The following is a 23856-nucleotide window of genomic DNA, read 5'->3' on the forward strand; positions in this document are numbered from 1 at the left end:
AAAATAGTTTCAATGGGGCACATGGTAGGGAGTGCAACCAAAACCTCACACTGGTAATGTGATCTTGGGACTGTGGCCAAAATACTGTCACTGCCAGGTGAGGCAAGGCTCCAGCTGTACATCTGCCTCTGAAAGTCCAAGATGAAAAAGACAACACAGCTCTCCTTCCTCAGGCAGAGGAAGAGAGTGTCTAAAAGCCCTAGGAGCATCAGGTGAGCATAGTTTTGCATTTCAGGACACACACATTGGTGTAAATAGAGCTTTCCTACATGTACAGAAGGCAAAGTAGATCTCAGAGAAGCTTTCGTTTACTCCTATTTGTACTGTGACAGTTTGAAGATGGGTTTTACCTGGAGGATCCACTGTATATGAAAAATTTAGTATTAGATATGTTACTTTTATTCTTCCTTTTCAGGGTAGCTGGCCTAGTAGCCAAGAAAAATACAATTTATTTTGATTTTCATTTTCATACCCTTCCTTTCTGGTCTTTTCTGACATTTCATAAGCAAGTTAGGCATGATCCATTAGAGAGGGCACACTGCTGGCTGAGAAACTGCACTCATAGATTTCAACATCTTACTGTTGAACTGAGAGGCTGTTTCAAACACTTCACATGGACCTATACTGATCCCATTAATATCAATTAGAGAAAGGCTAAAGATCATGTATGAAGAGTGTGTGTGAGTCTAGACAGATATTGGAAAAACTTTGGCTGAAAGAAATCAGACTTCAACTACAACACTTGCAAATAGTGAAAGGTTTTGAGATCTCTGAGAAAAAAACTGGTGTTGTGAAGTACTGCACTTAGAAAAGGGATTAAATGAGCAGCTGGAAAGAAGGTAAAACAATTAATGTTAGCATGAGAGGTCTGTAAGAGAAAAATCACATTCCATTATATTTCTACCTGATCGTGAGGAAACAAAATGACTTGTGCTTTTTTTTTTCACAAAACTTGTGAAATTTTGTGGTACATTACAGGTCTTCTAGCTGTGGGTCACTACTGGGAATTAATTATTCTTTAGACAAAACTTTTGAGGTCTCAAATATAGAAACTATGTGCAGCTACAGATATATGTCAAAGATATATGGCACGTCCTTCATTGTGATTTTTATTACCAGTGATTTTTATGACCAACCCATTTAGGTTTAGGAATTTTCTTTTGCTATGCACAAAACAATCACTGGAAATTATTCTATACATTTAGAAGACTACAAAGAAGAACACAGAAAGAAAGCAGAATGGAACTTCTGATTTTATCAGTCATGCATAAAGATATACATATATATGTATAAATAAGTTCATATTATTTACTGTTGTCTTTTATGTTCACAGGGCTACAGCTACTCATAGGGGCCAAGTTATATTCAAGGATGCCTTAGCACAACAGCTGTGTGAACAGGGAGGTAAGAGTGACCATAATTCTAAAAATATCTGGCAAATGTGATTTTTTTTTTACTCTTGATGCAAGTTATTCTGTAGAAAACCTCTTATCAGGATCTTATTTACATTCTTGAAACTGAGTTTCTTTGACTTCAAAGTTGCCATTATCTATCCACTTCTCCTCTCTGCTAAGTGTTGGGGAATATACAAAACTTTCAGTAGCATGAGGCACATGCCTGGAATCAGCCTGTAATAGCCAACATTTCTTTCCTGTCAGAACCACAAGCTGAGTTTTAACCCTCACTGTATTAACTTTAAGCAATTTGACTGCAGCAAAAGCTTTGTTTACTATCCAGCTCTCACATGTCCTTGTGAAAAATCTACCTTCCCATTTCATGAAAGGAGGCCATTGAATTTTTGCCTGTCACATGCAACATTTGATCATTTTTATGGCTAAACAAAATGTTTGACTTACACAAACTTTAAAAATCTAATTGTTTTCACAGCTTACCTTTCAATGAATAACCTAAAAGATAAATGTCCTGTTGTCATCTGTTGTCTACAAATAGTACTTTGCTTTGAACCTGCTTCATTAAGACAGTGAGAAGTAGAGAAAGTATCCATCATTTTTGGTACAGGAGAGAAATGAATTTCTAGATATATCAGCAAAATTCCAGTGATATTTCCATGTGAAAAGAAAGAATAAAACGCAGGCCAAATGATTTAAAATAAAGATTTTTAAATGGGAAATGTGTTGTCATATTCACACACAAAAGAAAATTCCATAAAACACATCTCTTGGGGGCATTAGAGCTATAAGGTTGGGAGTTTTTTCCTATGAGTTTGGGAATACAACTTTTGCAATAAAAAGCTGTTGAACATTATTTCAGGAGCATAAATTGAGTTATTCATATAAGGTATCAATAGTAGTTCTATGATAACGAGAGAAAAATATTTCAACTTTAAACTTCAATATTCAAGTTGTCACTTTTGTTGTAGTTCAATGGAAGTAGGAAGAGGGATTCAGAGGGGTGAAAGAATGTCAGCTGGCAGCCTAGGATGTTGGGTATACTTTGGAGGAATTACAAATATGTAACAGTGCTGGCAATGAGGAGGGAATACTATGGTGATCTGGATGGAAAGTGATTGGGCCAGCCACGTTTGTGCTGTGGGAAAGGAAGAACATCTGGAGAAATTAACAGGAGGTAATTGTGCACCTGTAATGGGAGTGTGGAAGTGTAGGGTTTCAATGACTGGTGCATGGAACCAGGGGGGCCTGGAACAGAAGTGTTGGCAGGATCTCCATTGGGGATGTGCTGAGGAGGATGGGGAGGATATCTCAGACAGGCTGCTTTGCTGGATGGATGTGAGTCAGGAGTGGATAAATGAATATGCAGAGTAATCAGTATAAAATCAGCACAAAAAAACCTCATAAACTGATTGAATTCTCCAAGGCATAACTGCAGAGTGAGCATGGCACAGCCAAAGGCAGCCTGGGGTAGCCAGAACAGGTAAGGAAGGGAGAGGGAAGTAGGAGTCATACCGATGGCAGTGACAAAGTTCTGGCAGTGACTAGGATGGTGAAAGTTCTGCACAGGCAGTCTGAATGGAAATACATGACTGTCAGTGTCAGAACTGGCAACATAGTCAAGGAGAATATGGGCAAAGCAACAAGATTCCTCTCTGCTAGAAGAAAGTACCATGGTATTTTCTTCCTGACAGTCCTGCTTCAGACATGCTGTTCCCTGAGATTTTAGTAGGAGAGCTGACAAAAGAAACTTTTATTCTTTCATTCCTCCCTGCTTTACAGTTCTGCAATTTTGGAGCATAACCTAACCTCAAATCAACATTTTAGCAACAGTTAGGTTGGTTAGAACAGTAAGTCCTTATGTTACTGTGTGTTGTCCCTGAGTTCAGAGGAACTCTGCAAAATGAGGAGAAAATAAAATTTAGATATTGGTTGTATGCAGAGAATAAAGGATGCTGAGATGTCTCATTGGCTGCTCAGCCATGACAGTCCCTTTGCTTCCCTCTCCTTCCATCCAGCCACTGATAGCCATGTCCTGCACCAGCTCCCTGAAAGGGCCTTCAGCTTCCCCAGCTTGTCACAGGCTCCCACAGCCTTATAACGTTTGTGTTTGCCATGATTTTCCCAGCAATTCTCTTTGCTTTATACACAGTCACTTCAGAGGCATCCTGAATTTATCATCCCCAAAGATGTATTGTCACTGCAGTACCTCTGCAACCATTAGACTTGGCTCAGGCAAGGATCACCCAGAGGTGCTGTTCTGTGAGCAGTGGACAGCATATGACAACTGTGGCAGTGATCAGATTTCCCCACAAGACTCATGTGCAAGCTTCTCTGTTGTTCTCTTGGCTCTTCTCCCACATTTTAATCCTCCCCATGGCTTCTCTCCCCTTGGTTTCCTAGCTCAGGCACAGTTTCCTTGACTTGAATATTCAACCACTGCATTGCCCATTGCCCTTGCTCCCACCCCTTCCAGGCTCTCCTCTGCCTTTTGGTTCTTATTTCTTCAGCACAGTGTGCATTGCATTAGTCTCTAACCACTGCATACTATTATCATCCTTAAACAATTAGAATTAATTTTCCTATTCAAAGAAAAGAGGCTTTCTTTGAAGTAGACCTTACTTCATTTATTCCATTTTCATCAACACCACTCATGTAAACAAAGGATTCTTTCAGGAAGAATTAGTGAATTTATTTAGATGCAAATATAATATTAAAATATATGCAAAACAGCAAGATAGATTGGCATAAATGAGGTTTTATAGTCTGTTTCTAGCCCTAAACATTACTATACTGAAATAGTGCACTGAATGATGTGACATATTAAGTAGAGAAAGATAAAACCACAGGGCAACTTCACAGATTTATTATGGGACATCTTCTTAATAATTATGTTCACTAGGGGTGATATCAGACTTCCTAATGTAGAGTAAAAAGGATATACATGAAGATGTGAAAGTAGCAAGGAATCTCAAAAATCATGTTCACTGTGGTTGTCCACCCTCAGATGTACATTAATAAATCCTAGTAGAGTTAATGGAATTTGTGCAGTGAAAGGAAAGTTATTTTTTGTACTTTGAAAAGAATTACATGATAAAGGGTAGTGTTAAGGGATGGCAGTGCCAGTGTATAATGTGAATGGAGTAAGAAATGATGCTATAGGGAAAGACACCAAAGAAAGTAAAATAATTGCTTAAAAGGCTCTATGTTCAGAATATAATACATACTTTAGGAAACTAGGGAGGTGTTTGAATGCTGATGTAAGCTTTAAATTTTATGAGAATTATATTGAAGAAAGGAGACATAAAAGCTCATAGAAAAAGTTAATCTAGCACAAACAGGAAAAAACCCAAACAAACAAAAACTGAAGAAGAGAAGCCAGATGTCCTGTAAATACATTTAAGGATAAATAAAGATCATAATGACTGATTATATTCTTGCCAGTAAAAGATATATTTAATTAACCATATATTTAACTCATTGATGTAACAGTAAAATAAATAGAAAATAAGGTAAATTTAGTACTGTGCATGTTGATTCATATTTATTTCTGACTTAAGTAGAACAAAAATCATACATTAGTAAACAGTGGCATAACTAAAATGGAGTTGACATCAGACTTGGCTGCATTGCAAAGTAGAGCTCAGAAGAGTTTAGGTCTCTAACATTTCTGCATGAAAATAGAAATGTTGCTGGGAGGAACAGCTAGTGGTGCACAGCCCTGCCTGCCTTTGCCACACCAAGTGTGGTGATATCAGTCAAGGAGGCTTTTTCCCTGGTACACTGTAACTTTAGATCGGTAGCACCATTCCCTCGAGAAAGGACTACAGTGGGAGATTTGTGTGCATTTTAGTTCTGACTGACTAGAAGAGAATCTCAGAACAGTAAAACCTGAGATGGAAAAGATGAAGGAAGCTGTTCCCTCTTAGTGTGATATCATTCCCTTCTGTGTAATTCCCAGGATTTTATGCAATCTCATGCTCAATGCCATGGATTATAGGACTGGGTTTCCTTTCTTAAGAGACCCCTCTACACTCTGACAGGTATCTCCATACTGAGAGCAAATCCTGAGATCTGGCCCAGACTCTTTTATTTGAGAACTTTTGCCTGAATGTTTGTGCAAGACCTTTTAGGTGTGTTTTATACCTTGTAAAATTTAGGAACACTCTGAAAAAAAGATGCAAAACAGATTTCAGGATCTCAGGCTTGTATTTTACAAGCTCTCAGAGCAGTATTTTACAGAGCACAGGACTGGAGTGTAGAGCTGGTGTAAAGTTCCTCAGTTTGTGTGTCAGCAGGAATAACACAGCCCTCGGACAATTCACTGACTCCCTAGGGAATGCTCAGCCTCTATCATTCAATAGCAACTTTGTTTGCCAGTAGAGAGAAAGTATTGGAAGGAGTCTAAATAAAAGCATTAATTTCCTTTTTTATCTTTATCTGGCTGCTAATGACAAAAAGATTAGACTTCATAATCTGCAAAACACCTCCCTCCACACCTCATTTGTCATGAATTGATGAGCAGCAGCTGATGGCCCCTGGCTGTAGAACTCTGAGCTGGTGTTTGTCTGGGACCATTGGGCATTTGTGTTACTGTAATTCACTTTCTCTTTACATTAAAAAACCCCAAAAGTTCAGGATTCTGAGAAAAAAAGGTATATTTTTTAGTGCGTTTTAAGAATACTTTCTTATGCTGCATTTTCTATCTATACCTACACACAGTCTTGACCCCAGAACTCTGTGCAATATGGGTGTCAATAGTACAGATGGATATTTCTGGGACGTTTTTAATTTCCCTTGCTCTTATGTCTGAATGGGGACAGTGTTACTTAACAGTTGACTATTACCATGTTTAATGATTTTGTTTCTTATATTTTCACTGACAAATTGTTTCTTTCCTCCTCACATTCCACTTTCTAGAAGATGACATTCCCACTTCCTTCATATTTCCCTCCCTTCCAGTTTAACCAAAATGGGTTTATTTAAATTGGCTTAACCTTTGAGTAGCCTTACTTCATCCACAGAAAAATTTAACCTTTTACTCCAAAAGATGCCTTCATTCTCCCTCATCCCTTTGACACAGAGTCCACAATGTCCCCATTGACTTTTGAATTCCCCATTAGCTTCCTCAAGATTCTCATGCTTCCAGTTTGACTGTGGGCTTTCTCTCTCTGAATCACTTTGCATTGCATACTTTCTTCTCTGCTTTTCCTTGCCAAAGGGATTGTCTTGCAAGACAAGGCAAGCACTCTACATTTCCTTGCATTTTCTCATACTGCATTTGCTGATGCCTCTTAGATTGTGACCTTAGTTGAGCTCTGCTTCCATTCTTTCCTCAGTATAATTCATCTCTTGAAAAGCTCTGTATATACCCAGGGTGCTAGTCAAAAATCAAATAATAAATTCATTTACTTTACTTTTTAAAAAGATATGACATTCTCATTCAAGCTAAGATGCATTTTGGAACCACACAAATACTGATTCTAAATTTAAAACCATCCAACCATGTACCTAAGGAACATCTAACAAAAACTGAATAATGGTTTAAAATATGAACTGAGATGGTCTTTCTTTTTCCCTCTCAGTCTGAAGTATTGTATATATTTTTTTTTAAATTATAAATTTATGTCTTTACACTGTATAGCTACTCTGCACTGTGTCACCTCTTTTAGCTTTTTCATATTGTACAAAAAAACCTCCATTTGACTTTAGCCACACTGTACGACTTATGGAAAAATCCATGTTATTTTAATCTAAGTCGTTCTATAAATTGACTAGAAAGACAGATCTGAAAATATTTTTAAACAACTACAGTTAGTTTTGTGTTATGTTTTGAATTTCTATTATTTGTGGGCCTTAAATACAACACTTGAAGTTCAACACAGTGTTTTGCAATGAAAGATAAAATGTAATACAGAAATTATTTATGGAGAAAATAAATGTTTATCACTCATTAAATGGTACCTTGACAGTCTTTTGCCATATTCAGCTCAGGAATTTGAATTATAATCAAAATACCTGAGGCAAAAATACTTGGGCTTCTTAGATCCTGTAAAGATTTAGGAAACGTAACCTCTCCCCGACATAAAGTCTGTACTTGTAACAACAACGTTTTTGTCTAACATGAAGTGTTTGCTTAGTTCCTCCTCTAATTTTTAAATGATTGATCAGTAGCATTAGTATGCACCTGCACAATTTCCTTCCTTTCATTCTATTGGTAAGCAGTTTTGTTTTGCAATGTACTATGCATATGGTGGAAGAGCCATTTCAGGAAAAAATCTCAGATCTCAAGTCTGTATTTTTTAATCACATAAACAGCCAATTTTATTAAATAATGGTAAAGTCAAAAGAGTTTGCAAATGAAAAGATGCTAAGTTTGTGCTATACCTGTGCCTTTTTGCTGAATGCTGAAATTTTGCATAATAACTTCAGGCAGTGTCATTCACGAGTGTGTGTATCCTTGGCTGGAGCCCTTTCCACAGAAAACCTCTTTAAAGAGCCATGCCAAACAACCCAGGGTGAATGATAACACATTCCTTTGTTTTCATTTGGAGGTCTGAACTGCTCTCCTTGGAGAAGGAAGTCTCTTGCAGTTGAGTTATTTTCAAAGGCCAATGAAATTTGCTTGGGCAGCTGTTGAGTCTGCCCATGATGTGCCCTGGCATGACCACACTCCTGGTAGGTGAGCACTGGCAGGATGGCTCTCAGCCACCCCTGTGTTCACAGCAGATGACCCCTCAGTACTGCTCTGGAGCTGCTCAGAAGGCAGTATTCAGAACATCAGGGACAGAGGTTTTATTTTAAACCTAGCCTCTTACAACAGGAGTATTACAAATCCCATGCCATAATATGCTTCTTTTCCTGCAGGCATAATACAGAACAGTTTGTGTTGCTCAATTTGGGAAATAATTCAGTTAATCCAGATCAATCCACTTCTTTGTGCAAAAAATTTTTAAAAGGTTTCTGGTGAAATTTACACATTCCCATGGAGTAAAACAATCCCTGGGGCTGCAGGGGACTAATGCAGTCTTTCACTGTAGGATTCACCTGGGCAGTTCAGCACTATTCTGGTGACAGTGCCAAGCTTAACATGAAATAGTTGTATTTCTCCAGATTTTGTACCAGCATGATGAGAGGTCTTGGCCATTGCTGGAGTCATTATTGGCATTTTTGCTAGGGAAGACAAAGCAGCATGGATGAATTCCTTGTATAAAAAAATGGAGCAAGTTAGCCACAAAAAGGAAAAAAGATTTCTGAAACCACAACAGACTCTTAACAAGGTCTTTTCTCTCAGCTGCAGTAAAGTTTTCAGTGGTGGTTTTCAGTGTTGTGTGTGTATATACACATAATAAATGTATATACATATATATATATACATATATAAACACACCCCCTTATATATGCATACATGCATACCTATATATGTCTATGCATATATGTATGCATGTACATATATATATGTGTGTATATATACATGAACATGTATATATGTACATAAAGTTAGGGAAGAGATATATATATATATACACACATGTATGAATATATTTATATGGTTAGTGGATGGTGTAAAACATGTCACTCCTCTAATTGGTAAGTCTGTTAAATCAAAGTTTTCTGTCTAAGGTAAATCCAGATGGCTTGCTGTTGGGAAGGATGAATTAGGGAAACCTTATAAATACAAGTGCCTAGCAAAAGACTTTGAGAATATGGAAAATATAAGCCAAATAGAAATGGTAGCAATTTTCGACTGTGTGGCTGAAAGCAACTGAATGCCTAAGGGCCCCTTTTTTGAGATAATGTTAGATGCTGCAAATACCAAGAAGCAAACAGACATCCTCCCTAGGCATGGCAGGAAGAGTCCCAGATAAAATTTAAAGAAAAGAAAAGCAGTAAAACATGGTAATATAGTGATTCCTATAGGTTGCATGCAAATGTTAGAGAATTTGTACCTTGTATTAGATTGGTTAGTGGAAATTAAAATATTCAACATAGAAGAAGATTTAATGTATTGTAAACGGGAAAATCTCTCTCTTATGCTCTTACTCTCTTCATTCTTACTTTTTTAAGCTCTCTTCTTTTACTCTCACTCTATCCCTTTTTCTGCCCTGCTCTGAGCTGCGGCTGCAGTTCCTAGCAGGGCCTTATATATACACCCACACCCTACAAAATAAACTGCAAACTTTAAGACCAGAATAAAGAGACCACCTAAGTTTGTCCCGACCGTCCCAAGGCAGAAATTCCTACAGCTTGCCATCATTTTCTGGTCTGCAGATACCTCATTTGTTGACTGCTCAGCCCTCTTCATCACCTACTTCTCCATGAAATGTTGCAATTTCTTTACAAATGGCATGCCTCTGCAAACCCAGTATTTAAGGACTAAGCAGGAAGAGAAAAACAAAATTATTGAGATTTGTATTGGATTTTCTATTTAGATGACTGTGTGTGAGAGCTCTACACAGATTGCTGCATTCATTTTTATGTTTATTTTTAATCTATTTTTAATTTGTCAGATGTTATGACAGAAATTGCACTACTTCAGTATCTTATTGCAAATATGCTGAAGAAATCAGGAGTACTGCTACAATTTAGGTCAGTGCCCAACAAAAACCACAGAATCATCAAATTAATCCTGGCCTCAAAAATTCTCTTTTTTTTGGTGGTTTTATTTTAACAAAATCCAAAAGACAGCTGGAAATACAGATCCATGGGTGAGGTACTGTTAGACAAATAGGTAGGACAATAGCTCCTGGTTTCCAGGAGCTTGGTTATATGCATCCCTTTGGCCTTCAAAAAGAGAGGTAACCTAATTTGGATTTAAGATCCAGCAAGGCTATGGATGTAGTAGCTGCCAAGGAGTATCTAACACACTGTGTAGCCAGTTTCTAGACTTCCCCATATATTTTTATGTAGCTGTGCCCTTTCGGATGCAGTCTGGTTCCATTTGTGTAACGCTACACCAAGATTCCTGTTCCAAAGTGCTGGTAGAAGGTTATTTAATGAACTTGTGTCATTTCACATGTGCCCCCATGCAGTGTGCTTTTACAACATCTTGGTGTTTCTTGGGAGGCAGAGATCTACTGGGAAATTCATCAGCATTGCCTGCAAAAACGTGCTTTGATATAAGCATTTGATACCATAATTTGCAGAGTTCATCTGTTACTTGTTGCCCTAGGAATATCTGGATTATTTCCCCCAATATTATGCCCAGTAAAATGTTGTTCAGTGCAGTATGACAGATCAAAGTATGGCATTTTCTGCCTCTCCTAGACTATTTCTGTTGTTGAGCCTAGTTTCCACTCTCTTTGTCAGTCCTTGTGCTAGTCCTTGACTCTTAATCCAAATTATTTTTAATGATATCTCATAATTCTAGACTAGAATTGATCTTTTTAGTTTACTATAAAACCAATAATTGACTCATTTATTTTGATGCTTATTTTAATTAAGAGAATAATTATTTTTGTTTTCCTATTGTAATTGTGTAACTTTTGGCTTTTATCACGTTTTTCACAATTAACCTACCAGGATATCTGATTTAAGAGAATATATACTGTACAATTTGTTTTAAGCTGAATTGATTTCTAATGTTGCAATTGAGCCCTGTTTATAGAAGATTTTAATGCACTGTGTCTTTGTTTTCCACAGCCCCAACAGAAGCTCCCTTACATCCTCACCTAGGTAGGTGATTTGTCATTCTTACTACTCAAACTCAGAATCAATGACTTTATTATAGTAAAAAATCTGTAAAGTCTCATGAAACTAGGTCTCAGAAATTCAAATAAAAATGAGATTCATATAAAATGGATTGAATTATGTCTAATTCTGATTAGTTGTTTCTTCATCATGATTTTTTTTGCTCTTTATTGCCTTTGACTCCATGCAGTGTGAGTATATCATGCTGCAGACCCTTTGGTCCAAGTTATGTATTATTGTATGTTTGTGAGAGAACCAGGACTGGAGCACCCTGCTATGAAAACAGGCTAGAAGAGTTGGGATTGTTCTGCCTGGAGAAGGGAAGGCTGCAGCAAGATGTTGGAGCACTTTCCAGTACTTAAAGGGGCTACAAGAAAGCTGGAGAAGAATTTTTCAAGGGCTCGTAGTAATAGAACAAGGGGAATAAAAGGCTTTAAAATAAAAGAGGGCACGTTTAGATTCGCTGTCAGGAAGAAAATCTTTACAGTGAGGATGGTCAGACACTGGAATAGGTTTCAGGAGAAGCTGTGGATGCCCCATCTCTGGAAGTGTTCCAGGCCAGGTTGGATGTGATTTTGAACAATCTGGTACAGTGGGAAGTGTCCCTGCCCATGCCAGAGGTGTTAGAATTAGATGATCTTTAAGGTCCTTTTCAACCCAAGCTGTTCTCTGATTCTATGACCCACAACCTTCAGTTTGGGACAGCACCTCACACCACATCAGGGTTACTGTGAGGAAGATTTTGTCCCAGTGCTCCTCCAAGGGGGACCCTGGAGCAAGGCACTGCTGCTCCTGCTCGCCAGCCTTGCACCCACCAACCCCTGTGCTGCAATTTGATTTGTCCAGGAGAGATTCTGGAGTTCTTCCTCAGTTTAAATAGCAGTTGACATTTACTTCATTCATTTAGTGGAAATACTTGTAGAGAAGGGTCTGTCTAACACAATCATAGCTGCCAAAGTTTTGAGATTTTAAGTGAGTTTATTGGTCATCATACATAAATGAGACAGTAAATCTAGGTGGAATATTGGAGTCCAGAGTTTTCAGAACAGTGCTGAGGAGTATTTGCATAACATAACTCACAGTTTATGTTTCTTAAGTTGACCTTTCCTGCCAGGTCTGCTGATAGCAGCAGAGAAATTCCAATGAGCTCATGGATTTTTGCTTATCAGTTGTCAAAATGAATTCCCTGACTATAAGACCTGTAATACACTCTTTAGCACTTCTCAACCATTCTTGTGCCCATATTTGCAAAATCTGTATTTGGAAGGATTTTTTTTGAACATTCAGAAAACCAACAATTTGGAACAAAAGTTCTAAAAAGCTTTAGTGTGTACTTGATGACTCCATCTTTCCATAGCCAACACACTTTCATGACGGGGGCACTTCTTCGTTTTTTGTGATACTATGATCCATAGCAAGCAAAAAATCCTGTAACTAAGAAACCCTGGCTTTCATAAGTAGCATAACCTAAAAAGCAGATTTTTAGAAATCTAAAATGCATTTTACAATACATTTCTTTAACTCTAGGTGAGGCAACATTTAGAAAGCATGGAATGATTGCACTGGATTTTCTTTTCATACACTGCTTTGTTTTTTTTTGCAGCTGAAATGCACAGTGACAGCATTATCCTACGAGATGACTTTGACTCTTACCATCAGCAAGAATTGAATCCTACCATGTGGTGAGTTTCTGCACTCCTTTATATGCATTTGAGCAAATGAAATATTATATTTATTGAATGAAATGAAGTATTAACCAAAGTGTGGGTTTGCTTCATTCAGACCTAAATATTTTGGTTTATTAATTAATTTATTAATTAGTCACTGAGAAATTCTAAGCACATTGAAGTGAGTGACAAATTCTGTTGATTTCAAATTTTTAACTAATCCAAAAATAGAAGGACTAGAGCTGAGCTCAGTGAATACTTATGAATGAAGATTTTGATTTCCTGAAAACACAGCTTTTCATCAAAAAGGAGAAGAATTTCAATAATTAAACTTTGTTGTTTCAATTTTTAAAAAATTTCATGTTGTACATGTTTTTGATGAAGCTAACTATAGCAATAATTCTTTCCAAACTGAAGTGTTTCCAAATGATTTAAAAAATCATAAGAAAACCCCCCAAGACCCCAGCTGAAATTAAATAGTTCTGTCTTCTTTTCATGTGATTAAAATGTTTGAGGTTGAATTTTTCTTCTTTTTTTTTTTTTTTTTTTTTTTTTGTGGAAGGCACACTTTTTCAAAACTTTTGTATTGTATAAGAAGGAAAACACCTCTCAATTCTGTACAGCAACTCCCAATTACTAGGGTTTGGGGGGCTTTGGGATTCCTGATTAGGATCATTCATATTATCACAGTCTATGTCTGAAACAGCCAGCACAAGATATAATCATTCTTTAACCAGTAGATGCTACAGAAGAATCTCAACCTTCCCATGCATAATAAGGCAAGTACAACTTAGGGCAGGTCAGGCAGCAGAGCTGTGACCATAGAGAGCTCTCAGACACCTTCTCTCCCTCTGCTCCCCCAATCTCTGCCAAGTGATTGCAGAGACCCAAGCCATGCACTGGTTCCAAAAATAAGGGAACAGTTGAGGAAAAATAATCACTTCAATGTTAATAAAGTCAAATATCAGTCCCTGGGAGGGCTGGACTCCTTAAGTCACTGTCAGAGTCCTAAGTTGTCCAACAGTAAAAAAGAACATTATGGAGAGATGAATATTGGTGGTCTATAGGAGCAACCCCCCAGTGCTCCCTTAACTCAGAAAAGGGGAGTTGGAAACAGTGGCAGACTGTTAGATTTTAGTCAAAAGGAGTGTTCTTTTAGCAAAGATAGCTCTTAGACCTTTGAATCTTAAATATTAATAATTTTACCACCACAGTGATCATAAAGATAGATGACTATTTCATATATGTGTACAATGTCCCAGAAGAGGAAGTTATACATATCTCTTACTACAAAACTGATTATATTCTGTGTAGTAAGTATATATACAGTACATAATACCCAGATAAACATATTTCTTGGTCTTAATATGAAGTTTTGAAGGAGCCTCCTTTTTTAATATGACTGCTTCTGAGTTTTCTATTTCTTTCAATCCTATTTCATAAATATAAATAACTTTATTGTTTTAATTCATACAAGACTCAGAAATATTTTACTGGGTTAGTTTATCTTGTTCAAATAAATCTTGATGAGCATTTTAGCACTTACCTGTGTTCATACAATACATTCATTCTGTGACATTTGACTTCATTTTCCTTTTTATTAAGGATTGTCGCAACTTGCCATCTGTGCAGGTCTTTCATAGCTTAACCATCTTATGTAAAAATGCTGTAGTTTACAGAATTTTATGTCTATTTTTATTTTGTACATACTCGTTTAATAGTTTTTAATATGTGTCTACAATTTTTGCTCCACATGTTCCTTTTGTATCAGCTCTTTAAATGTTTTTTTCTGGACTAGAGGCATTAAGGACCTGCAATATTATAACATAAAAACCCCTCGTCCTTTATGGGTATGCACAGATCAAGGACTCTTAATGGGTTGCAGAATAGCTGCCAAGGTGGATAGCTTTAGCAGCAGTGTGTTAAATGGACTTGAGTGGAAAGAAATGGGAAGAGGCATTATTTCCCTGCAGATGCCTCATAACTCACAGAGGGCTTGTCTGTTGGGAGCCTCAATAATTTATTTATCCATTGCTTTCAACTTTAAATTCATCCTTGCTTATAGAAGTCTCAACAGAGAAATTTCAGATTAAAAGAGCCTCTAGTCTTTTGCTCATTTTGCCCCCAGGGTAAGGGTTTGGTCCCTCTGAAATAAACTTCACCACTTTGCTTGGTGAGTCAGTGCAGAGAGGTGGGTGCTAGGAGAGAATCCCAAAACTCACCACAATCCTGAGACAGGTTGTCCTGTAATAGCAGAAAACCAGCATTTTCAGCAATGCTAAATGGAAGTGGAGCACAAATAAAAGAAAATCATAATGAGCTTTTTAGCACAAGGAATTTCTGCAGTAGTTCTGCCTCCAGTGAAGACCCACTTAGTGGCAGAAAGCTCATTCTCATTTGATTGTCTAGTGGGAGTAAAATCAGGAATTATTAACAGTTGTTGCCATCCACCCTAAAATTGCGTTTTTTCCCCTGGCAGCTGCTAAAATCCCATCTTTACACAAGCAATTGCAGTAAGTGCTGGAGCAGTATTTCCAGCTCTGCTGGGTCTGCTCTGTGCAGAGCAGCTGCCTCATGTGCACAGACACCCCAGCAGGGCTGTGCCATGGGGCCACTTACACCCAGCCACTCTAATCATTTCTGAAACCACTATTTGTGTACAGATGAAAAGAGAAGTGTTTGTGTTTTCCTCCTGTATTTTCTTCCCAAATCCTACACAACACTGGTTTGGAAGCTATTAATATTTTCCCACTCCTCCTGATTGTCCTTCTGGCACGTGCAGCTCTGGCAGAGATGTACTGTCCAAGTGCACCAGCTGAGCAGTTTATATCCTCTCTGTGTGTCCAATTTTATGAGTCCCAGCAGAGCCTGTGTGTCACTCCATTGCTGGGAGAGGCCTCACATCAAATAACTATTTTGAACAAGGGAACTGTATGATTTCGAGAGTGACTGCCTGCTCTTTCAAATGCATTATAAGATACATCCTTCCCAGCAGCTGTTTCTTTGGTGGCTCAGAAACAGGGAAGGAGTGGCTACAAGTGTTTTTGGAGCTGCAGATAACAGAGAAAGGGAAGGTTGGGATAAGGCTCTTTGTAATCACAATTCCTGACCTAAATCAAAATTTGGTGACTGAAAGAAAACAGGAGAAACTGCTAAAGTGAGAAAGTTACAGGGAGAGGAGGAGGCAACAGGAGAGGACACATCCTTACGTGAACATAGAAGAAATGGAGAACAAAGGAGAAGTTCTCTGCTGGGAATGCAGGAATGGGAGCATGTCCCATCTTCCTCATTTTCTTGGAAAACAACTCAGTATGAGAATTTTCTTGTGTGGTGTGTCCAACTAATGTTTATAATATTTTCTTCCACTATCCAGTCATGTCAGAATATGGTCATTCCTAAAATCCCCAACCCATAGGCAAAAGCCTGCTTACGTAAGCAAAGATTTCCTCATTTCCTGGATTTTATTTGCCACCAACCTTACAAAGGTATCTTGTCTCATGAAAAAAATATGCTTCACACAATCATAAATGTCCAATATATTATGTAACTGACATGTACTAGCTGTGGAAGTTGAGGCAGGTGATTCCCACACCACTGTAAATGTAGCACCAATATCCGTGCTCAGCCAGCCACTGCTGACTGTCGAACTAACTAAAAGTGTTTAGTACATTTTTCAATTAGAAAATTGAAATAATACAAGTGATTAGTGTCCACAAGACTTCCTGAAAACTGACAGGACACTGTTAGATGAGAAAGCTCAGGAACCATGGAAGTGACTGATTTCTTCAGTAGGGAAAGGGAATCTGCCCCTGGTACCACTTGCCAGGAATGAGTAGAGGTCAACGTGGAGAATGAAGAAGACTGTCTAGATCATTGAGCAGCTGTTCCTGTGACCCTCTTGCCTCCATGTAACCTCATAAAACTCAAGTGGAGACCATAAAAAGGTGCTATATAAGAACTAAACCAGGCTAAACAAGAATAAATATAAAATATATCTGTTTAATCCTCTGATAAATGATCTAATGATAAGAAGATGCATAAATGAGTAAAGAATAAATGTTGGGAATAATGCATGTTTCTGTATAAAACAGTTTAAATAGTAGAACTGAGAAAAGCAGGGGATTCAGTACATTTAAAGGAGAAAGAGCCAGTACAGAAGTGTATTGCTGGCTAAACTCTCCTTCCCAATCTGATGTCATGTTTCATCTCAAAACCTATCAGCACACCAAGCAGCAGTCACTTACAGAAGGTACACTTGTCAAAGATGACATGAAAAATAGCTGAGCATGTAAAATCAATCAATAAGAAACAGAGATTTTCTTGGTCATCACTTCTTCATGGCATATGAGAAATGTACAGGTACAGTGATATTTCCAGTGGCAAAGAGGTTGAGGAAAGCTTTGTGACAGGAGAGAGAGGTCCTAAAGTGGTTTCCAAATTGCACTAAAACTGTGGGATTAAACTTCAGAAAGATTTATGTTTAAAAATCTCTTGACAGTTTGAGATGTTTATCTTCTTTATGGTTCAGACATCACAAAAGACATCAGTCAATATAATGTCCACACACTCAGGTATTGTAGAGGGAAAAGAAATGACAAATAGGGGTGGGGAAACAGCAGATGTTTCCCCTTCAGCAAAGTGAAGAACAATAGCAGAGAGGTGGGACTCTCTAAGCCAGAGATGAGAGAGTTGGCAGGTCTGGGGAGAAGTCATCTCTATAAATGTGACACGTGTCAGCAGCGGCAGAGAGGACCAGCTGTGAAGACAAAGCTGAAGTGATTTTAATGTGCTAAGATTTTAGACCAGGCAGGTGAGAACGATAATGTAGAAAGCTGCACTCAGCCAGGGCAATTAATACTGTCTTCTGTTTGTATAAATAGAAAAGAAATTAACCTTCCTGTCTGCACCAGGAGAGGAGCAAATTGGAACGTTTCTAAACACGTAGTACTCTGATGATGATCTGAGGAACAGCAGATCAATTATCTTGCTCTTCATGCATTCTTGTCAAGCTAATGAGCAGTTTATTGTCAAAGGTAATGCACTTCAAAGAGAGCACAAAGGTTTGAATCAGGATTACCAAGCCATCCAATTTTGTATGAGAGGAGTCATCCGAGAAAAGACAACCAGTGATGAAACCGCTGTATTAGCAGGACAGTGTTTCTTGATTTCCACGCAATATTTCATAGACCACATTACAGAAGTAGAGCAGATTAATCACTTTTTATTATTTGAAATAAGAAAATTGTTGAATTAAAATATCCCCTGGATTATGTAGTCTAACCTTTCAGGAAGGACTAAGTGGTCCCTACAAAGTATTTATGGCAAAGTTTTCCTGCCATGTCTCTCTTTGCACACATCAGGAGTCTGGGTAGATGCTCCACTATAAAATTCAAAAATGTAGGGGCCGACAATTAAAATAATTTTTATAACAGCCAGAATCCTATAGAATCCCACGAATTCTTCCAGTTCCTGTCTCCTTGCTCTTCAGTTGTCAGAACTTTGGGGTCAAGTGAATAGCAGTAGCACATGTCCTCTGTGAACTCCACTTTTGTGCTTTCTCTAAAAGTACCATTTTATTCACTCATGTGCTCTCTTCTTGCTTTTTATTGAGAAATAAAATTATTTGCTGACTGGGACTTCTATAAGTAAATATTAATTCACTGAAGTTGGTTTAAACTATACTACTTTATTAGAGTATTTTATTTTGCTGCTTAAATTCAAAATCCTAAATGCTGTCAGTGTGAATTGCTGAATTACTTCACTGGCATGGTCATACAGGAAAATCAACTCAAACATTTTTATGCCTGATTTTTTTCTGGAGTAAATGTTTAACCTGTAGGTTTGATATTTAAGTTGAGCTTTAGATGCCCAAAGGCAATGTTGGTCAGCACCACTGCAGGCAGCTTGTTGGGGACCAGGAGTATATCCAATGTTTTTTGAAAATGTGGTCCTCATGCCAAGATCTGATACCCCAGTCCTAGAAGGTGGTGGAGGCAGCCCTTTCCCTAAGTTCTGCAGTCAGGCTGCCCACAAAGTCCTTCATATTAAATTAAGAAATATCAGAACAGGTGTAATTAGTTATCTCTGCAGCACTTGCCAGCCTCTCTGAGAATTCCTTCATAGTTTATTCCCTAAAAGGTGAGAAGAGTGGCAACCCTGTCACTAGGAATATGGAATATGACAAATACAAATAGAAGCGAGAGCAAATGCCATGTTACACTGCAGCCTCAAGCCTGGCCTTTGGGGAAATAACCCTGCAAGCAGGCGGGGCCCGATCCCAGCCACTTCTCCTCAGCTGTTCTTTATGGTAACTCCATGCTGGTGGGTTTACATATGGTAAATCAAATGTTCACAAGGATTTTGTAAGAAGAGTAACTTCAGGGTAAGTTATATACGTAAGATCTCAACTTGGTTTCCCATGGTGAGATGTTTTGCATTCAACGAGCATGGACACCCCACTTTAGAGGAGGGGCAGTTTGCAGAGAGCAAGTACAGAATCCCCAGGGTCTTTCACAGGAGGCAGCTCCAGGGGATCATGCAGTTGCCCAACCTTTGTGTTCAGCACCATGGTAACAAACAGCCCAATTTGAGCACCGAGACACAGCAGTCTGATTTCACGGTTTACCTGGTCTCAAAGATGCAGTGTGTGATTTGCATTGTGAACGCGGTGTGCTCTGCCTGCAGGTCTGAGTGCAGTGGCTGTGAGGTTGGGGAGCACTGCGGGGTGATCATGCACGGCAGCGCTGCCACCTTCTGCGAGCCATACGGTCCCAGAGAACTGGTAAGTGAAGGCTGCCCCGTCTGCCAGGGCTGGGGCTGCAGCCTGGCAAGCTGTGTCAGCTGCAGGGATGCTGGTGTGCTTTGGAAGATCAGTATTTAGCAGAGATGCTCTTGAGCAAGGTGGTAGGTCCATAAAAGTACACCCAGCAACATCCCAGTGTTTCAAACAATAGATGCTAACCAAAGGTTATGCAATAGTTGGCAAGAGACAATCTCTTGATCCAGCATATATCCCAGTCATTTAAAGTGTCTCTGAAATACTGAAAAGTCAAGGACAGAGAATTGTGTTTTCAAACTGGCATAATTCTCTTTTTATATCCAACAATTAAATAGAGATAGGGTTAATTTTTCTTTTATTATTTTATTAGCCACGTCCCGTTTTTTCTTGTCCCTGTTGACAAATGTTAATTTGATTGTAAAACATCACTTGTGAACAATGCATCCTACAGACTTAAATGCAGCCTGGAGCAAGCACCTGCCAGTTGCAGGGAAGTGTGTATAACAGATTGAGTCATGATGAATGGGACAGAATTAATTTTGTTGGGGGTAGTTTGGTCATAAAATTGCTGTAAGAAACAACATGGTGCAATTTGCATTAACTTGAGGTCATCTGGGTGTGGAAAATGAATTGCAATACATAAACCGATGCCCACATGCTGATGCTGGGCAGCTAGCTGCAATGATGTACATAAAAGGAGAGCTTTGGAAAGAACTGAAAAATTAAAAGGCCAGATCAAAGCCCATGTAATTCAAAATTAATTTTCATGTTTTCAACAGCCTTCTGAATGGAGGAGAGGCTGATTAGAGCTATTTGAAGAGCAAACATGGAAGAGGGCCATAAAACAGAAGTGGTTTTGGCCAGGCATCTTCCCTTCATTTCAGACACTGACAATTCTTTTCACAGGGTTAATTTTACATTCTTAACTGGGACCAGAATTACACAAATGCAATGTAGATATTGCTGATGTGGTGCATAAAAGTCATAAACACATATAAAACTAATTTAGAGATTTTACAGATAAAGAAGAATTTTCCTTGCAGCCATCTCCAGCCAGGGAATCCTGTCAGGGATGTTAAATGGCCTCTCTGCTACTTCACATCCTGTTTGGATGTGCTGTGCTTTACTAACTGCCTTGGGAATGCATGCATTGGTTTATGTCCTGTGCAAGAGGGAAGTCACATCACTGGAGTATTTTCCCCATTTTTTACATTCATTTTTAGATGTAGTACTGAGCATAGGTAACACTACTTGGAAAAAAAAAATCTATTAATGACATTTAACAAACCCAGGGTCCCAGCTCTGAGGGTTTATTGTCATTCATTAGCTGTCTTCTCCCTAGTGATATGCAATTTAGACTATCCTTAGTAATCAGGAATTGGCTTCAAAATCTAGTGTTGGACTGCATTTGTTATATTGCTGAGTGGTAAAGTAGCACTACCATGGCATCAGGAATTTGGAAAAAAAATTGGTTATGCTACCAAAGTGATATGATGAAATCATAATCATAATAGATTATAGATAAAAGATAATAGTCTGAAAAAATCATCACATTTATAAATAGTTACCAGCCTAAAAATTAAAATATTTCTAAATATTATGGCAGTGTTGAAGAAAAATCAAATCCTTCTGCAGGAACGTGCTAATGGCTTAACATTATGGATGAGCACAAGAGTGTTCAGGCCAGAGGTGTGATCCAGTTTTATTTTTGAGTATGGACATACATTTAAATACCTATTGTCTTAGAACCTGTTTCTCATTTGTAGTTGTTTTGGCGATTTCACAATATACCTCTTTCTGTCACAAATTTTAATACCTGCTTCATTCTCCACGATTTTTATCAGTCCTATTCCATCCCTGCTAGAAATGGATCGTGAAATCTCTGTTCCTGCTACTGACTTCTAGTACGTGAATTACTGCTTTAAAATACTTAGTCAAGAAGAGTTTAATTTGCAAAATATTTTACATCAGCAGCTCTAACAGCTGCTGATTTGCTACCTTGACCTCCTTCTTTTCTCCTGATTTCCAAGAGCCACCTGTTACTGCAGGCAGAGGGTTTTCTAATATCAACTGTCTCTGTCTGTTGGTGAGAATTTACTGCTGATAAAATCCTGGAAAGGTGTATAGCATCAGAGATGTTGCATGCAAAGGAAAATATCTACTAAAAGCTCCCTACCATGCTCTCTGCAGTGTCTGAACTAAGCAGTCCTATGCAGAATTTTGCAAAAATTTTAGTAAGACTACTGCTTTTATCCAAAGCACTGCTGAAATTATTCACAACACAGTCTAAGTCTACATGAATGTCTCCTCTCTGATAACTGAAATGTTTAATTTCTTGGTGATATGAGCTACTGAACCTCAATAAAGGTTTTGTTTTCAAATTATAACTTGCACAACATAATTAATTGAATGAAAACTAATACAATAGGTGCTGCTAACGCAAATCAGAAAGCAGTTTATCATTTGGCAGGATAAGCGTGATACCTAATACTGAATCAGTCCTGGCAGAATGACTTAAATGGGAATGTGACTGTATTTTTAAGGGGGTTATGTAAATGCAGCTTTCCTATTCTGGTTTAAAAATTAAAATTACCTGTTAGGACATGTAGTCTTTTTGTCAGCTAGTCTTCAATGCATTTCAGTGAAGATCCCATTCCTTAATATTTATAAGAGATTCTTTTCTGTATGTAACATGTATGTAGAGAAGAAACAAAACACACCAAAACCTCATGCCAACTCATGCAGATCTCCATCCATTATTTTCAAAGGCATCATTTAATAAATAGCTCAACTAGGTGTGCACTGGCATTGGAAGAAGTCCAGTCCCTTTTGCTCTTGGATGCCTTGCTTGTTAAGTTGCAGTATTGTTAAATCCAACTTGCACAATAAATTGAAAACAATTAGGTGTCCTTCACAACACACTAGTGCTTTTTATTTTTTTATAGCATTTTCAGGAAAACCATTCTAATTTGTACTATTGAAATATGGAGGCATTCAGAGAAGAGAGAAAGAGAGGCCTCAAAGAAGGGTGGTTTGCTGAGTACAGGGTGAGCTGCTGGTGTTTCTGGGTCTTGGCAGGATGTCAGCAGTGGGTACATTCTGCTACAAAATTCTGCATACTGTACATACCATATGGTATCACCAAGGTGTTTTGTTTGCTTTGGTGTGTAAGATTTAAGTCCCATTGTTTCCTCTTAATATTTCATTATTTTAGGGTTAATTAATGTTATTTTTATTATTTATCTACGATGATTTTTAGTCCTTGTTCTATGCTGGGAAAAATGAGAACTATTCCATATATACAGATTTACACTAAGCTGACTGTAAACCACAGAGTTCATTTTTTCAATCTTCAAAACAGTGGTCAAGCGACCCTGTTGCACATAAACGTGTTTTTTTGGTAGACATTAGGATGGTGGAAAAGAATTCTGGCTTTGACATATGATGAGATTTCAGTAATCCAAATGACATAACAAAAGTGTCCATGATCACTCAACCTGAAGGGGCTGGTGGCTAACAGTCCTATGCACTGGAGATGAGGTGTCTAGAGATTTTCCACGCTTTCAAAGAAAAACAAGTGATGAATGTATTGTTTTGCTGATTTAACAAAAATATTTCCTTCTCTTCCCACAGACCACCACTGGCCTTAACACAACTACTGCATCCGTTCTTCAATTTTCCCTTGGTAAGTTTAGATTACCCTTTCACCCGAGAAAGTGCAAAAAGTCATTTCTGAAAAGGAAAATGACCCTAAAAGTTCAGGGTTACCTTTTTGTTTGATGTTATAATCAACATGAGGGATTAAAAAATATTTTTAAAACTGCAGTGTATTTATTCATCTCCTGATATGGAGCTACTATTTTAAGTTTTGGAAATTAAAATCTCCAGTGGATACTCTGATGAGCCCTGAATGAGTTTTGTTTTTTCTCCAATTTTATAGCCTGATGTTTAACATTATAATTTCTTGCTCTTTCTCTGAAGTGGGATTATAGTTTCTAAAAAAAAAAAAACAAACAAAAAACCCAGGTTTTTATCATCTAACACCCCTGATATATTCCAAGTTACACCTAGGTACTGCTGTTTTAACACAGTTGTACAAAGAGAATAGGTAGGGCAGATGAAGACTAAATGCTATTAGTTATTAGGTCCATTTTATCAACAGTGTGGTGTATGCTGTATTACTTAGAATATTGTGACTTATTGCACATTTCACTGTGCATTTGTGGCTATAAATTATGGTAGGATGTAGCTGGGGCTGAGGGCAAATTTGGAACAAACCTGATTTGTTAACTCATATCTCAGAGTTCAAAAT

At 38.0% G+C, this 23856-nt stretch overlaps 1 protein-coding gene across 2 annotated transcripts in view; it reads left to right on the plus strand.

Annotated features, from left to right (window-relative positions):
• The window catches only part of RELN (reelin), a 274669-nt gene that overhangs the window by 108032 nt on the left and 142781 nt on the right, over nucleotides 1-23856 (plus strand). For both annotated transcript variants that reach the window (XM_088165846.1, XM_014869033.2), the window contains exons 4-8: nucleotides 1334-1404; nucleotides 11052-11084; nucleotides 12703-12781; nucleotides 19451-19547; nucleotides 23178-23229. In XM_088165846.1, the coding sequence (XP_088021972.1) occupies nucleotides 1334-1404; nucleotides 11052-11084; nucleotides 12703-12781; nucleotides 19451-19547; nucleotides 23178-23229 (332 nt within the window). The remainder of the gene's footprint in view (nucleotides 1-1333; nucleotides 1405-11051; nucleotides 11085-12702; nucleotides 12782-19450; nucleotides 19548-23177; nucleotides 23230-23856) is intronic.

Source organism: Sturnus vulgaris, chromosome 5 (assembly GCF_052056855.1).
Source record: "Sturnus vulgaris isolate bStuVul1 chromosome 5, bStuVul1.hap1, whole genome shotgun sequence".
Taxonomy (NCBI): domain Eukaryota; kingdom Metazoa; phylum Chordata; class Aves; order Passeriformes; family Sturnidae; genus Sturnus; species Sturnus vulgaris.